Raw genomic sequence first — 16364 nt, forward strand, 5'->3', positions numbered from 1 at the left:
GAACCTGTATAAAAATTGGCCACATGCAAGACCACAAAACAAGTTTCAACATAAACCAAGGAATCTATATGATTCTGCTCAGCTCTCTGATCCCAATGCAATAAAATTACAAGCCATAAGTAGACAATTTTTTAAAATCCTTTTATGTCTGGAAAGTGTGATAAACACTTCTAAACATTGTTTGAATAAGTTAGAACAGAAATTTGAAAATATTTATAATTGATAATGAAAATACTCCATAAAAATTGTAGAATGCCACCAAAACAGTAACTAGAGAGAAATATATTGTTTCAAATTCATATACCATATTTGTGTCAAATTTAAGATGTCAAAAGTTATAAGATACATCATTGTTTTACGGCCACTAAGAAATAAAAGTGCTGCTGATTAAATATGATATCCTGGTGGTGGCCTGTAGCCATTGTCTAACAGACACAGGGATGTAACAGCCCAGCCCTGCTGCCTGTGGGAAGGGAGCAACCCTCTAGTGCCATCCACCCTACAAAGCTCTAAACTTCTCCTGGAACTCTCTACTTGCTTGGTTCCTTCCTATGCCCTGTGCTGCGTTTCTCAGTCTTGGATATGTTTCACCACAAAATCTAAAACCTTAATACATAAATTTAAAAACAAATCAATCAATACTATCTAGAAAAATAAAAGGAAAAAGATAGTACATTCCATTATTTTGAATCTCAAGTTATATTTACATCACAAACCACATAAAGGATCATATAGAGCTAAAAAAATTAACAAGTGAGCGAGGTGAATATCTTAGTTTGACTAAAAATCAGGTGCTTTCATCATTAAAATGATACAAAGAGATAAAAATGGGAAATTCTTTTCCTCTGCAGAAAATCTAGCCTGCACAGACACTGCATCCTTTTTTTAAAATCTAATTTCAATTGTACTTAATATAAACCAGCTTCAGCTTCAGATTTTGTGAATAATGCATCAGAAGAGTTCTTCACATTTGCCCTTATGTGTGTCAGGAAGATACAATCCTAGATGTGGAGGAAGAATAACGATCCATTACTAAAAATAACACTTCATCCAAGAAAGAATGATTCAGCAAAGAGTTTAGTCAAAGATGCAATCGACTCAAATATGTTTGAATAAGAGCAAATATATTTACAATAATCAAGTTTACTTGCAATCTCCAGATCATTGTCAAACATAAATAACTCCAGTCATATTGTGAGAAATGGTAAACAAATTGTATTAAAAGTAGAAAGAAAATCTCTCTTCAAATATCTACTCAACAAAATTTGAAATAACAGGAATTGTGTTCTTATTTATTAATTATATAATTATGCATTATTGTATATTTGTTACAAGGACTTAATTCATTTTCAAAAACTTTTAATTTAGCAGAAAGAAATATGGTTCATGAAACAAGTGAAGAATCAAAAGCAAAATCGATTATGTTGGAATAAGAGCTGAAACTTAAAAAGTACTTAGATACTCGGCAGGTTTCAGTTCTTGTACTTAATTTTCTCACTGCTTTTGAGAAGGAGGGGCTATTATAATTCCCATTTTACAATGCGGCGATGTAGGCACTGAGAGGTTAAATAATCTTCCCAAGGCTGTATAGTTGGTACCTAGTAAATGACATTCCAAATCTAGACAGTCTGACTTGAGTCTGTGCTTATACTGCTTCTCAAAGCTACAAACACGCAGAATCATACGATAGAGAACATAAGTTAATATCAACGGATGAAAAATTTGAAAACTGGGTCCATAAATACATTTTTTTGCTTTAAAATAAGTGTATTGCAAGTTTTTACAAGTATTTTAAGCAATGGGTTGTTTATTGAAAGTAATACTTTATTTACCTGACATTATTGAAAGTGTTTCCTGTAAATCATTTTTCCCATTAGGTAAGTCATATCCATTTTTATTTTGACTGTTTCTGCGCTTGGCCCTGAACGCTCTTATAGTAAAGAAAATTTGATCAATCAATATCATAGTTTTTTGGTATTTTAATAAACAGAGGCCGAGTGTGGTGGCTCATGCCTATAATCCCAGCATTTTGGGAAGCTGAGGCGGGCGGATCACTTGAGGTCAGGAGCTCAAGACCAGCCTGGCCAACATGGTGAAACCGCATCTCTACCAAAAAGACAAAAATTAGCTGGGCATGGTGGCATGCGCCTGTACTCCCAGCTACTCAGAGGCTGAGGCATGAGAATCACTTGAACCCAGGAGGGGGAGGTTGCAGTGAGCCAAGATTTCACCGCTGCACTCCAGCCGGGACAACAGAGTGAAGAAAAAGAATAATTGAATTGCAATACATTTGGAAAGCCAAAAAAGAATTACAAATAAAAGTAAAAGCCATAGGTAGAAATTTGTAGTGGTAAATCATTTCTCATATGTATATGTATACAGAGCCAATCTTTCAAAATTTATTTTCACTCTCTAAAAGCATTTTCATAGGAGCTGTTGTTACACCACACACAGATTATTAGGTTTTCTCCCTTATTTTTCCCCCTTTAATTAGAAGTATAGATAACAGATAACTCAGAGCAGAAATTAGATCCTGAAAGTACCTGGTATTACTAAATTGGTTGGATAACGTGAGGTATTCAAAATAATTTTAAATAGGTTTTTCAGTTAAGAATTGTTTTTAGTTTTTAAATTTTTAATTTTTTGAATTTAATTTAAAAAGGAAAGTGAGCAACTCTGATTGCTTGTCAGAAAGATAAAAAACAAGAGAGCTACTTGTTCTTTGTGGTCTTGTTAATGAGGCATCAAATCCCAAATGCCTTTCCTTTGAAATGGCTTCAAGCATGGTTCTTCTAATCAAAGATTTCAGTAAGTGTTGTAATGGACTTCAAGAGGCACTGTGATGTTGTAAAAGGTTGCATGTGTGTGAGTGTGTGTGTGTATGTGAGTGTGTGTGTGAGAGAGAGAGAAATTGTGTGTGTGCACATGCACACATTGGTGGAAGGATCTTTATATCTTGAAGTCTGACTCGTCCCACAGCCAGCTTTCCCCAACTATAAACTGGTGATGATTTTTTTTTAATTGCAAAGTGTTACATAAACATTTGGAAAATATCACTGTAGCAGGTAAAATTTAATTTCTTCATTTTCCTTGAATTCTACAAAACTGATTCTGAGCCCTCAACCTACGAGGCAAGTTATTATGAGTATTCTCTCTCTGTGCCTTCCCCCAGGTCTTAGAAAGGGTCCTGGGAGGTGGAAAAGCCTTAGGTAGGAAAAGCTTTTTTTTTTTTTTTTTTGAGACGGAGTCTCGCTCTGTCACACAGGCTGGAGTGCAGTGGCGTGATCTCAGCTCACTTGTAACCTCTGCCTCCTGAGTTCAAGGGATTCTCCCATCTCAGCCTCCTGGTAACTGGGACTACATGCGCACGTCACTCCTCAGCTAATTTTTATATTTTTTAGTAGAGACAGGGTTTCATTATGTTGGCCAGGCTAGTCTCAAACTCCTGACCTCAAGTGATCCGCCTGCCTTGGCCTTCCAAAGTGCTGGGATTACAGGAGTGAGCCACCACACCTGGCCAATAACAATTTTTTTTTTTTTTTTTTTTGAGACAGAGTCTCACTCTGTCTCCTAGGCTGGAGTGCAGTGGCGCGACCTCAGCTCACTGCAACCTCCGCGTCCCAGGTTCAAGCAATTCTCTGCCTCAGCCTCCCGAGTAGCTGGGATTACAGGTGCGTGCCACCACGCCCAGCTAATTTTTGTATTTTTAGTAGAGATGGGGTTTCACCATCCTGGCCAGGCTGGTCTGGCTAGTTTTGAACTCCTGACCTCGTGTTCCACCTGCCGTAGCCTCCCAAAGTGTTGGGATTACAGGTGTGAGCCACCACACCCAGTCAATAAAATTTTTAAAGCAATTCACACTGGTTATCTTGGAGATGCCTGTTGCCCACGTCCTCATGTTTTTTTGGAATCCTGTGGCTCTGAGTTTTACTGTGCTATGCTCAGACAAGAGAATCTTTGCCAGCCAGGGCCAAGAGCTGGGAGTCTTTACCAGGCAGGGCTAAGATCCTGCCCCTCTGATATACCAGGCATCTCCTGCCTTCTGCTTGGAGAACCTTGTATCCCTTCCCTAGACCGAAAGCATCCCTTTTCCCATCAGGAGCATCTCTCTTATCTACTTCACCTTCCAGATCCTTTCACAAAAACCAGCAGGGAATACGTTTTTAGGCAGCTTCTGCCTTCTGACCTACCACCGCTCCTCAGCTAAGGGATAATATTAACAGATCTTCTTGAATACAGAGGTTAAAAAAATAAGTAGAGCAAAACTCAAACTAATATGCCAACAAATTATATTAGCACATTATTTTTAAAATATAGAACATAGAAGTAATATTATTTTTATTTTTTCTTGTTTATTCATGTATAGTACAAAAGCAAGCAGAGAAAAATTTTACAGATGAAGGAGACCAGCTCTTTAAGATGGGCATCAAGGTTCTCCAGCAGTCTAAAAGCCAAAAACAAAAAGAAGAGTAAGTCTTTATACAGTGACCTCAGCCAAGTTAAATTTCCAGGTTACGAAAAAAGAAAAATCCCAAATGTAGTGTATCATTAAAAGCTCATTGGGATAATGAGTAAGCGTATTTGCCCATAAGCTATTGTTTTGAAAAGGATCAAATTGAATTGAAAGAATCCCACAAATTATCATTGTAAACAAACAGGAGAACTGCATGTGAGATTGCAGTCCCCATATTAAGTGAAATTCAGAATGAAGACACTGACCTGAGCATTCATGCGGAAATATTGTTTTGGCTTTAATTTATTAGATAATTCAAATGAAATAAAACGTGTTATTTGAATTAGAGCAAGTTGTTGTATTAAAATGCTTTATTCTGCCTGGGTGTTTGTACAGTGTCTTATGATTTTCAAAGCACTTTCATGTATGTGATTCCATGTTATCTCCAGAACAGTAAGAAGAGCTTCATTTTTCCCCTTTAAAAAGTTGGAAACAGAGATTCAAACATGTTAAAGTGAGTTGAGCACAGACAGCTGAGAGGTGACCAAGCTGTGACCACATGGTCTTGTTCCCTATTCATTGTTTCTCTTATCACTTTTCTACTTTGTCTAAAGGGGAGACAGCAATATCTTCTCCCTCCACCCCACACTTCCAGTGGAGGGGCACAACTTGTGGTCACCCCTCAAAGCCTTGGGATCAAATCCTAGCTCTCTCATTTACTGGCTGTGTGCACTTGGATAAGTTACTCAACCTCTCTGTGACCTGGATAATACAATTGAGCTTTTACAATAGTGCCTGGCACATAGTAACCAGGAAATACAGGTGTGTTAGTTTTATCTTGAGTCCCCTAACTGGTAAGTTGAAGGTATGGGGGCAAAGAAAGCAAGGGTATTTTAAACCAATAATACAAAGTGTGGGCCCTTGCCAAGCGTGGTGGCTCACACCTGTAATCCCAGCTCTGTGGGAGGCCGAGGCTGGCAGATAGCTTGAGGTCAGGAGTTTGAGACCAGCCTAGCCAATATGGTAAAACCCTGTCTCTACAAAAATTAGCCAGACGTGGTTGTGCGCACCTGTAATCCCAACTACTCAGGAGGTTGAGGGAGGAGAACTGCTTGAACCCAGGAGGCAGAGGTTGCAGTGAGCCAAGACCATGCCATAACACTGTAGCCCCTGGGTGACAAAGCCAGATTGCATCTCAAAAAAAAAAAAAGAAAGAAAGAAAAGAAAAGAAAGTATGGGCCCTGAACTCCCAACAAGGAGATATCTCTTGTATTCACACAGAATAGGCACACCAGTCACAGGCAAGCATCCCAGAGCTGTGGTAGCTCGCCCCAGACAGGGCAGCAACAAAGTCCATGAGTTCTTAAAACCCAAACCTTTGAGAAGTATAAAAATACAGAGGATAAGGAGCACTCAGCTATGATCCTGGTTATGACAACATCAACAACTTTCATTTATCAAGCACCTGCTTTGTGCTAGTTACTGTTTTAGGTACTTTACATGTGTAAATTATTCATTGCTCACAGTGATACTGTGAGACATGGATAATTATCCCCAAATTACAGATAAGGAAATGGAGAGTCAAAAAGATGATGTAATTTGTCCCAAGAGACAAGCAAGAAGTGAGGGAGTGGTTCAACCAACCCCAGCAAAACCTGGACCTCACACTGAATGTCCATGGGGGCTGTTATAATGAGGACGGGGTAAAATCAGATCCCAAAAATACAATCCAGCCTAATAGGAGCTCATCTCACTAACATGCCCACTGGCTAAATAAGTAAGAACAGAGCATTCTCCAGCCAGCCTAGCTAGAAGAAACAGACGTGGAGCACCAGGCAGAGGCTGGTCCCTGAGATTTCAGATGACCCCTGACTATAGCCTGGGAGCCCACACAAATAAGGGGCCCAGTAGGTGTGTTACATCAAGTCCAAGGAAACCCTGGATTTGGCCCAATGGGACAAAATCACTCTGAGAAGGTCCCAGGTAACCATCCACTTAACCTTGAAAGGGATCTTCCTCTTTGGCCTAAAGAACAGGTAGAAAACCCAATCCTAATAGCAGACCATCCATCAGTGTGGGAACCTTCATGCCTACCTGGGTGCCATTCAGTTTCACGCTAGTCTTACCAAGACTGTCCTGCCCACATCCTTGCCCCAGAACTCAGTCTCCTGACCACCCCCCGCCACCTTTTTTTGAGATGGAGTCTCACTCTGCTGCCCAAGCTGGAGTGCAGTGGCACAATCTCAGCTCACTGCAGCCTCCACCTCCCTGGTTCAAGTGATTCTCCTGCCTCAGCCTCCCAAGTAGCTGAGATTACAGGGGCCCACCACCACGTGCAGCTAATTTTTGTATTTTTAGTAGAGACAGGCATGAGCCACCGCGCCCAGCCTCCTGACCCTTTTGAGTTGGTAGCAATGGAGAACTGAAATCTAATGGGCTCATAGAAAGAGATCTCAGGAGTTTGTGGGCAAGCTGGGTGAAGTTCTTGTGTTATCAGGATGGCCTGCTGTCTCCTTAAGCAAGTTATACCTGTGCGGCCATGCCTAAGCGTAGGGCAGGTGGAGAAAAAAATGACTGCACACCCTCCTGACCAAAGGAGAAGAATTTCATTCCCGCCCATTCCTCTGTTCTATCCCCTCTTTGCTTTGCTACTTCCTGGGTTGGCAGGCCAGATGTAAGATAGGTTAAGACTATCCTTTTGGCTCCTCCACACCCACATCCTGGACCAATTCATTCGTTCATTCACTCATTCATTCAGCCTCTTCTTTTTATGAGTAGGAAAAAATCACTGAACGAGTTAGTACTGTTAAAAGTACAGATACTAAGCAAGCATATGTCAGAGAGAACAAATTTGTCTGAGTGAGGAAGCCTCACTGACAGCTAGAGTGGTGGCCCTTCATTAAGAATCAATCCCCATCAGCAAAGAAGTTTTGAAGATAAGCCATTGTTTTATACCAAGTTTCTGATGTGCCCTGCAGAAACATTGAGCCCTTCCTCCCCCATCACCCACCTAAGCATCCAATGCCAGACCCTGTAGAGATGATCCAGATAACTAACTAAATTGTCTTTCGGGATCTGCCCCTGCTGCCCAGCTTCTCCCACCTTTTTCCTCTTGGGGATTGCAGCCCATATCTTAATCTTACCTATCAGCAACTTTCTCCAGCCCTGGATCCTGCTTCTAGTATCCCTTATAGCACCTTGGGTTTTTCTCCTAGGGAACCCATATGCCCACACTGCCCTTGGAATGCAAGACACCTAGAAGGATTTGTTTTGCAGCCTGTTGCTGCCCTCCAGGTCCAGAGACTGAGTATAAAATGCTAGAGATACTAGGTGTACTACTGGAGGCCCCTGCAGCCTATCTCAGGTTTCTGTGCCCCGGTCCATGCTGGTGCTCCTGTCGAAGTAGGCTATAGAGTTGCAGCAGGAAGACAGAAAGGCACAAGGGACATGACAGAAAGGCACAAGGGAGACTGTATCCTGATGCCAGGCTCTCTTCCTGTTGCCTCTCCCTGGGTGCCAGACATTTGCCTTTAGTGACCTTGAGACCATCTACCTTGTTTGCCTTTCCACCTCCAGAATTTCAGCTTGCTTTGACCTGGGTTAATTTCTTTCTTGATCTCCTGAACTCCAGTTTTCTGCCTCTTTTTGTTCCACTGGAGTACTCACCCTGTGTTTTGACATCCAGGACTCTAATGCCTACCTGGATGTTTCTCTGTCTGAGGTCCTTCTTGCCTGGACTACTCTGCTCCAGCTTCTGCCCAAGAGCAGCTTATTTTAGCCTCAGCATGGATAGGCTGTACAGAAAGGTGAGTCTCCTGATTCTCCTGAGTCAGAAGCAATGGTAGATTTTTGTGGGGTTTTTTTCCTGTATTTGAGCCAAGGTCACGGGTAGAAGTTAATGCTTTCTGGTCTTTCTACCTTCAAAAAGGAAGTTATAAAAGTGAAAATAAATGCCTAAAATACTCCCTATCTCTGACACGTTTTGACCTTGCAAGACTCTCCATCACTTCGTATACCAATGAGGTCCAGGTGACTTCTGACTGGGACTCGAAGAGTGCAGTGTAAGGTAATCCTGTGGCAGCTATCATTTTAATCACTAAATGTTCACACCACTTACCACCTAATTATAGGAGAACAATTACCATGCTATAAAACTTTAGAATCAATGCAACAGTCCCAATAATAATAGCTAAATGTACTGAGTGCTTACTCTATACCAGTCACAATGCCAAGCACTTCCCACGATTGTCTCATTTAATCTTCACAGCAACCCTATGAAGCGGGTGCTATAATACTATCCCCATTTCATATATTAGAGGGTCACGGAGAAGTTATATAACTTGGCTGAAGTTCTCCAACTAGTAAGGGGTGGGACCAGGATTTGAAACAGGCAGTCAGAATCTAGAGCCCCAGCCATTAAGGTTTTGTTTCACTATTGCTTTTCCAAAGAGTCTGACTTTGCTGTGTTGAAGAATATATTCTGTTTAGCAAATTATTTTAAGATATGAAGGGATCATCATACTCCTGATAGCAACTTCCTAGAGGTTACATTCCAATTTTGATTATTCTTATATTTTTCAGAATTTATTTTATAAAACAAATATTCATAAATAACGGTGGTGGCCATGGGAGAGTTCCCTATTTTAGGATAAGTTCCTCAATTTTTCACTTTACTCAGTGTATAAGCTTACTCAGTGTATTAGATGGTGTATCTTACATATTTCTGTATCAGTGCATAAGATGGTGTATCTTATATATTTCTCCTTTTTAGTAGCTTTATTGTTTGTGAGATATATTTGAAATTATAACCTTAGGACTGCTTTAGGAATGAAAAAAATCTACTGATCTAGAGATGTAATGAACTTCACTAAACTGTATGACAACTGGTTCCTGTTTGTTAGAGAGAAGTAGTATGAAAAGTATTGAAGAGGGAGAAGAAAATTTCATTTTTGAAAATCAAACTTGACTTCCTATTCTTGAAACAGAGCCTACCTACTTTTTGCCAAAGCAGCTGACATGGGAAACTTGAAAGCTATGGAGAAAATGGCTGACGCTTTGCTATTTGGAAATTTTGGCATGCAAAATATAACAGCAGCTATCCAATTATATGAGTCCTTGGCTAAAGAAGGATCATGTAAAGCCCAAAACGTGAGTTTTGAAGGAAAATGAAACCTTAAATAGCTCTATCCTGAAATAACTATAGACAGCATGTGAAAGGAATTGAGCAATAGTATTCCAGCTCTGCTGCATGAACCCAGTCTAGGGAGGTTACCGTAATGCACTGAAACAGTGGTGTCAGGGCAGGAGTGCAGCAGAAGCCGCCCTGGGCAAATTGTTCTAGCTCCATGCGTGACTTTCGGGAATGGAACAGAACTGCTTTCTAATCCACCTTTCTATTGTCCATGACCATGCACGTGTTTTCAGATAATTTGGGACTTCCGAACCCCCAACAGCTAAATTTTATATAAAATGTATTCACCTATATGTAGAAATATGAAACTATATATATTATCTTAGGGTGATATGTTTGCATGATTTTTACATTTCAAATATTTTATAAGCTAAATGTAATTCCTTTTCTATTTTAATAAATGCATTCCATTTTATTCCAAGAATAACATCACCATTTCATAGAAAATCTGGAAAACAGGAGAAAAAAAGCTTTTTCCAAGCCAACCATCTTGATTCAACTACTGTTAGGACTGCTTTGTACTTCTGCTTGGCTTCTTTCTTTGTACATTTCTCTTTTTACATCATCCTAATCACGGGGCAATTGCATATATCATTTTGCTTCTGGCTACTTTCACTTAATGCTATAGCAAAAGCATATTTTCATGTTGCTGTAGTCTTTACTATGAAAATCTTTTTTTCTGATTATGGAAAAAAATCTGAGAATTCAGAAAGTATGAAAAAGAAAGTAATCTAAAAGCTTTCCCCCCAGGGATCACATTTGTTACTATCCAGTGAAGTTCAGAAGCTAGACTGGGAGTCAGACAGACCTAAGTCTGAATTTACTCTTTCATTTGTTTATTGAATAAGCTACTTTACAAAACCCTTTCACCTTCTTCTGCATGAAAATTTGACCTTTGTTTCACTCTCTAGTTCTGTTTCCCTGGTGATCTGATAGGAATAAAATGCCAACTATATTTTTAGTTAACCTTGCTTCTGGTAGAAATGACCTCTGATTGGCAAACTGCCTTTGAATTGGGAGAAAAGATCATGAACTATAAATACCAGATGTAGGTAGTACTTCTTGGGCAACATGGTGAAACCCCATATCTACTAAAAATACAAAAATTAGCTGGGCATCATGGCACATGCCTGTAATTCCAGCTGCTTGAGAGGCTGAGGAGGAGAATTGCTTGAACCTGGGAGGCGGAGGTTGTAGTGAACTGAGATTGCACCACTGCCCTCCAGCCTGGGCAACACAGCAAGACTCCATCTCCAAAAAAAAAAAAAAAAAAAGAATTCCCACAGAAAAAAAGTCCAGATGCTGCCCTGTTGGCATACTGTGGTTACTATGCCGTACCTGTCTTCATACACTGGTGGCGACATAGCCCATGGGTGTCCTGTGAGTCTGTATGTTTAGTTGAACCAGAAGTTGGACTGGAAGACCCCTGGTGGATGGGGCAACCTCACTAATTTTCATCTGTAAAGTTAAGATAATGATGAAACATTGGGTACTGCATCCTTCTGGTTCACTGCTATATCTCTACCATTTAACACAGTGCCTGGGACAAGAATTATAAGTTGAACAAGGAATTAATTAATTAATTATAAGTGAATTTATGGAGTTATTGTGAGGATTAAAATAATGTGGGAAGACAGTTTCATACCTGGAACACTGTAATCTTTCATTATAGAGAAAGGAAATGTGGGAGGAGGGGGGATTAGGGAGATATTGGTTAAAGGATACAAGATTTAAGCAAGGAGGAGGATATAAATAATATTATTACTCCAATATTATTCTTCTGGAATATTTTCCAAGACTCCATAGAATTTTTTTTTTTTACAAAAACGAGCTAATACTTTAGTTGCTCCTTCCTAACTTGCTCTTTATTCACTTAACAATGTATCATAGATGTCTTTCCATGTTAATATATACAGACCGACATCATCATTTTAAATTATTTAAATCATCATCATTTAAATTAAGTTGCCGAATACTGCTTTTACATCAGGGACTCTTTCTTGAAATTACATGTGAAATAATGCAATAAACAGATTTGTAAATGTTATAATAAAATATGAGAGCTATTAAACCTTCATTCCTTGTATTTGCTTAATCAAAAATATAAAGTTCCAAGACAGACCAAATGTTACCACAGATAACACTTTGCTCCACTAAAAATGGTATCACTAAAGACCAAATGTTACCCTCACTCCCACCACTAAAAATGGCAACACTTAATTTCTTTCCAAACTATGTCAACATGAATTTTATTTTCTTAGTGTGTGTATACATTAGTTAATAAGTCAACAATTGTTTCTTGGATAGCTACTATGTGTCAAACATAATGTAGTTAATGGGCAGAAAAAGATTACTAGGTCAGAGTCCTCCTAGGTCAACCTGAAATACAAATAATAGCACAATTTAGGTGGACTATAGTTAAGGTAAGTATAAAGTGCTTTAGTCACAGAAGAGGGTCTGGCTAGTTCTGCCTAGGGAAGGTAAAGAGTGTTTCAAGGAAGAAGTGATATTTACACTCAGTCTAGAATATTGGATAAAGGAAACATCAAAGATTTCACTTGTTTGTATATAAATAAAGCATTTGATACAAGGTCGAAATATTAATTACTCCCAGAAAAGAAGTTCCAAACTTACTTTAGAAACCATGGTTCCTAAAACACATGGATTTTAGAGTTGAAGTTGTAGTTTTACTCTAGGTAATGTGGTTATTGCGTCTAATTTGTGTTACTTTAGCTAATGTAGTTACATCTAGTCAGTTACATCTAGCTAGTGTTACTCTAAGTAGTGTGGTTATCACATGGCCACAAATATCCTCAAATCCCAGTTAAGTGACCATCAGTTGCTTGCCATTTTTTGTTTCTTTTTTTGCCTTTGGTTTTAAGGAGAATCATGTGGAAGAATGTAATTGGCTGAGTGCCAACCCAGTGCCAGGAGGAACAACTCTAAATGTCTAACCACTGGTCACGAATTATTACAGTCATCTTTGCAGAGAAAAGCAGGCATTGTTGAGACGGTACTCTAAGAAATGTACAGTTACAGACTTCAGGGTGGCATAGTGTGGTGGCAGAGAAGAGGTTCCCAAGTCAGAAGTTTTGACCATATGTGAGTCCATATATTCTACCACTTAGTAGCTCTTCCATCTTTTGTTTATTCTTTTAGTATCTCTGAAGAAGTTACTTCTCTAAACCTTAGGTTTCCCAAACCTATATCTATTATCTTAGGGTAAAAAGAGATTGATAGTAATACCCACATTACTTCACAAGGTTGCCGTAAGAACTAAAAAATATCTTCAAGAGCCCTTAGCAAATGTTAAAGAACATTAATGAATACTGTTGTGTAACAATTTCAGTCTCAACAGCATTGTCTTTGGGGTCAGTCAGTTCTGGCTTTACATCTCAGCTCCAGCTGGCCCCTAGTGACTTGTCCTTTCTGGGGCTCAATTTCCTCTTCTGTAAAATGGGGATATTTACTTAGATATGTGAGTTTTGGTCTCAAGGAGAACCAGAAGACAGAAAATCAGTGAGGACAAACTTATGGCCCAAAAGGCTGACATTGACCTGGTATACAAAATTCAGCTGAACAAGTTTGTTGTTGTTGTTGTTGTTGTTGTTGTTTGTTTTTGTTTGGTTATTTGAGACGGAGTCTCGTTCTGTTGCCCAGGCTGGAGTGCAGTGGAGTGATCTTGGCTCACTGCAACCTCCACCTCCCAGGTTCAAGAGATTCTCCTGCTTTCAGCCTCCTAAGTAACTGGAACTACAGGCTGTGCCACCACACCTGGCTAATTTTTGTATTTTTAGTAGAGAAGGGGTTTCACCATGTTGGCCAGGCTGGTCTCAAGCTCCTGACTTCAGGTGATCCACCCTCCTTGGCCTCCCAAAGTGCTGAGCCACCACACACGGCCTCTGTTTATTAAAATACTAAAATACTATGATATTGATTGATTTAAAAGTATCTGCTCAACCCTCTCTTATGCCCTCCCTGACATCCACCCTTATTCCTCACTAGAATTCCCCGACCCCAAAATTCCCATGATCTAGCAAGCATAGTGTTAACATCTGGATAAGCAGGGAGACTCCAGGATCCTGCCCCCAGCACTATAGCTGGATTAAATTCCAGTGCTTTGATGGATTCAGTTCTATATTTTGACTATCATCCCTGTCACCACTATAGCAAAATCTGTTTCCAATAGCAAGTCCCCTTGCAGTTGGTGTATTTCCTTGTGCAAAGAACAACTTGTTAAAGAGCTTCTGTGCCACAAACAATAGTTTGATGGCTGGTTGCTAGGACCAGACTGGCCACAGGCCATCCTGACTACAGCTCTCTAATAAGGCTGGCCCAGTGACCACCTTTCTTCTTGGGTTGTTTGTGCCAGCCTGGTACAGAAATCCTGCCCGCACTGCTGGAAGTGTTGGGAACTGTGAGGACAACATAGCAACAGAAATGTGGGTAAAGAAACTGGAGAAAGAGAGAGAGAGAATGAGAGAGAGACAGCGAGACTGAGAGAAGAGAGAATGAAGACATCTATTATCTCTGAGGGGAAAGGGAAGAACAATCAGAAATACTGAAATATAATAGATGAGACGAGCCTGGAGTGCCAGAGGTCTGGTAGGGACCCTATTTAACAATAACAAGAACAAAAACATAGGAATTCCTATTAAAGTGGCATTAAGGAGACAGAAGGGAAGAAATGCAACTTCTGGCTATGTACAAAGGAAAGCTGGATGGAGGAAAGGAGGCAGAATTACTTTTTTTCATGCACCTTCAGTGGTTTACCTTGCAAAAATTCAAATAAACTGAAGGAAATCCAGATAAGGGCAACGAAAGCAATTAAGGTTATAAACAGAGTCCATTAAATTGATTTTCAGAGATTCCATACCATTCAAATAATAACTATTAATTAACGGAATAGTCTTCATGAAAATGGTGGAAATAGAGGAAATTTCAAACAATCATACCCTAGAAGATGTCCTATAAAATATTATACTTTACCAAGCTGGAGGTAGATTAGTTATATATTTTTCTATTTCTCATTTCTCATCCAGGAAGCAGAAATTAGAATTATAAAGACTCACTCTCTCCTTAATATTGATGAACTGTCCTCGATAAGAAATTTGTTAATTTGCCAAACAAGAAGGTTGGATGAAATCTCATTTGCTTTAAGAGTCAAAAATGGCCAGACACGGTGGCTCATGCCTGTAATCCCAACATTTTGGGAGGCTGAAGCAGGGGGATTGCTTGAGCCCAGGATTTTAAGACCAGCATGGGCAACATGATGAGAACCCTGTCTCTACAAAATTACAAAAATTGAAATTAGCTGAGCATGATGGTGCATGCCTGTGGTCCCAGCTACTCGGAAGGCCAAGGCAGAGGACTACTTGAGCCCAGGAGGTCAAGGCTGCTGTGAGCTATGCTTATACCACCACACTCCAGCCTGGGCAACAGAGCAAAACCCTGTCTCAAAAAAAACCAAGAAATTGATCAACCAGGCATGGTGGCTCATGCTTGCAATCCTAACACTTTGGGAGGCTGAGGCGGGAAATCACTTGAGCCCAGGAGTTCAAGACTACCCTGGGCAACATAGTAAGGCCCTATCTCTACAAAAAAAAAAAAAAAAAAGTATTAGCCAGGAGTGCTGGCACGTGCCGGGACGTGCCTGTAGTCCCAGCTACTTGGGAGGCTGAGGTGGGAGGATCACTTCAGCCAAGGAGGTCAAAGTTGCAGTGAGCCGTGATCATGTCACTACACTCCAGCCTGGGCAACAGAACCAGATCCTGTCCCTCAAATAAAAAGAGAAAGGGGAGGGGAGGGGAGGGGAGGAGGAAAAGGAAAGAAAGGAAGAAAGAAAGAGAGAGAGAAAGAAAAGAGAAATTACTCATTTGCATTGTATTGCCCTTAAAACTTAATTTAATAGCGGTGATCTCTAAGTGTGGCACTATATGTGGCGATTATGTTCTAGGTTTATTTGTTTTTGAGACAAGATCTCACTCCATTGACTAGGCTAGAGTGCAGGGGCACAATCATGGCTCACTGTACCCTCAACCTCTTGGGCTCAAACAATCCTCCCACCTCAGCCTCCCAAGTAGCTAGGACTGCAAGCACAGGCCACCACACCAGGCTAATATTTTGTTAATTTTTTTTTTAAAGACAGGATCTCACTATGTTGCCCTGGCTGGTCTCAAACTCCTGGCCTCAAGTGATCCTCCAAACTCAGCTTTCCAAAGCACTGGGATCACAGGCATGAGCCACCTATTTTCTTTCTAAAAATATTTCTCTGGTTTTTTTTCCTCTAAATGTTTTATTCATGAGTATGTATTACCTTTGATATCAGAAAAAAAAATATTTAACTTAGATGTATACACTTCCTTGGTTACATAGTTTAAAATAGTTTTGCTGTGGATTATAAAAAAATTCATTCTATCATGTAAAAATAAACATCACTGACATATAAAAGAGAAAGATATGAGTGTTTGCCTATTTTATCATGCTTTGTGATTCTATAATAATTCTATTTTAATGACAAAGATTCCACATTTTCTTTATTTATTCCAAATTTAAATTATAGAGCCGGGTGTGGTGGCTCATGCCTGTAATCCCAGCATTTCAAGAGGCCGAGGTGGGTGGATCACTTGAGGTCAGGAGTTTGAGATCAACCTGGCCAACATGGTGAACCTCCGTCTCTACTAAAAATACAAAAATTAGCTGGATGTGGTGGCACATGCC

The 16364-nt window shown here is 39.9% G+C and overlaps 1 protein-coding gene across 6 annotated transcripts in view; it reads left to right on the top strand.

The window, feature by feature from the left end:
- The window catches only part of SEL1L2 (SEL1L2 adaptor subunit of ERAD E3 ligase), a 106585-nt gene that overhangs the window by 38147 nt on the left and 52074 nt on the right, over positions 1 to 16364 (top strand). For all 6 annotated transcript variants that reach the window (XM_031656108.1, XM_031656109.1, XM_031656112.1 and 3 more), the window contains exons 3-4: positions 4367 to 4469; positions 9439 to 9601. In XM_031656108.1, the coding sequence (XP_031511968.1) occupies positions 4420 to 4469; positions 9439 to 9601 (213 nt within the window). In that variant the 5' untranslated portion in view covers positions 4367 to 4419. The remainder of the gene's footprint in view (positions 1 to 4366; positions 4470 to 9438; positions 9602 to 16364) is intronic.

Source organism: Papio anubis, chromosome 16, assembly GCF_008728515.1.
Source record: "Papio anubis isolate 15944 chromosome 16, Panubis1.0, whole genome shotgun sequence".
NCBI classification, from domain to species: domain Eukaryota; kingdom Metazoa; phylum Chordata; class Mammalia; order Primates; family Cercopithecidae; genus Papio; species Papio anubis.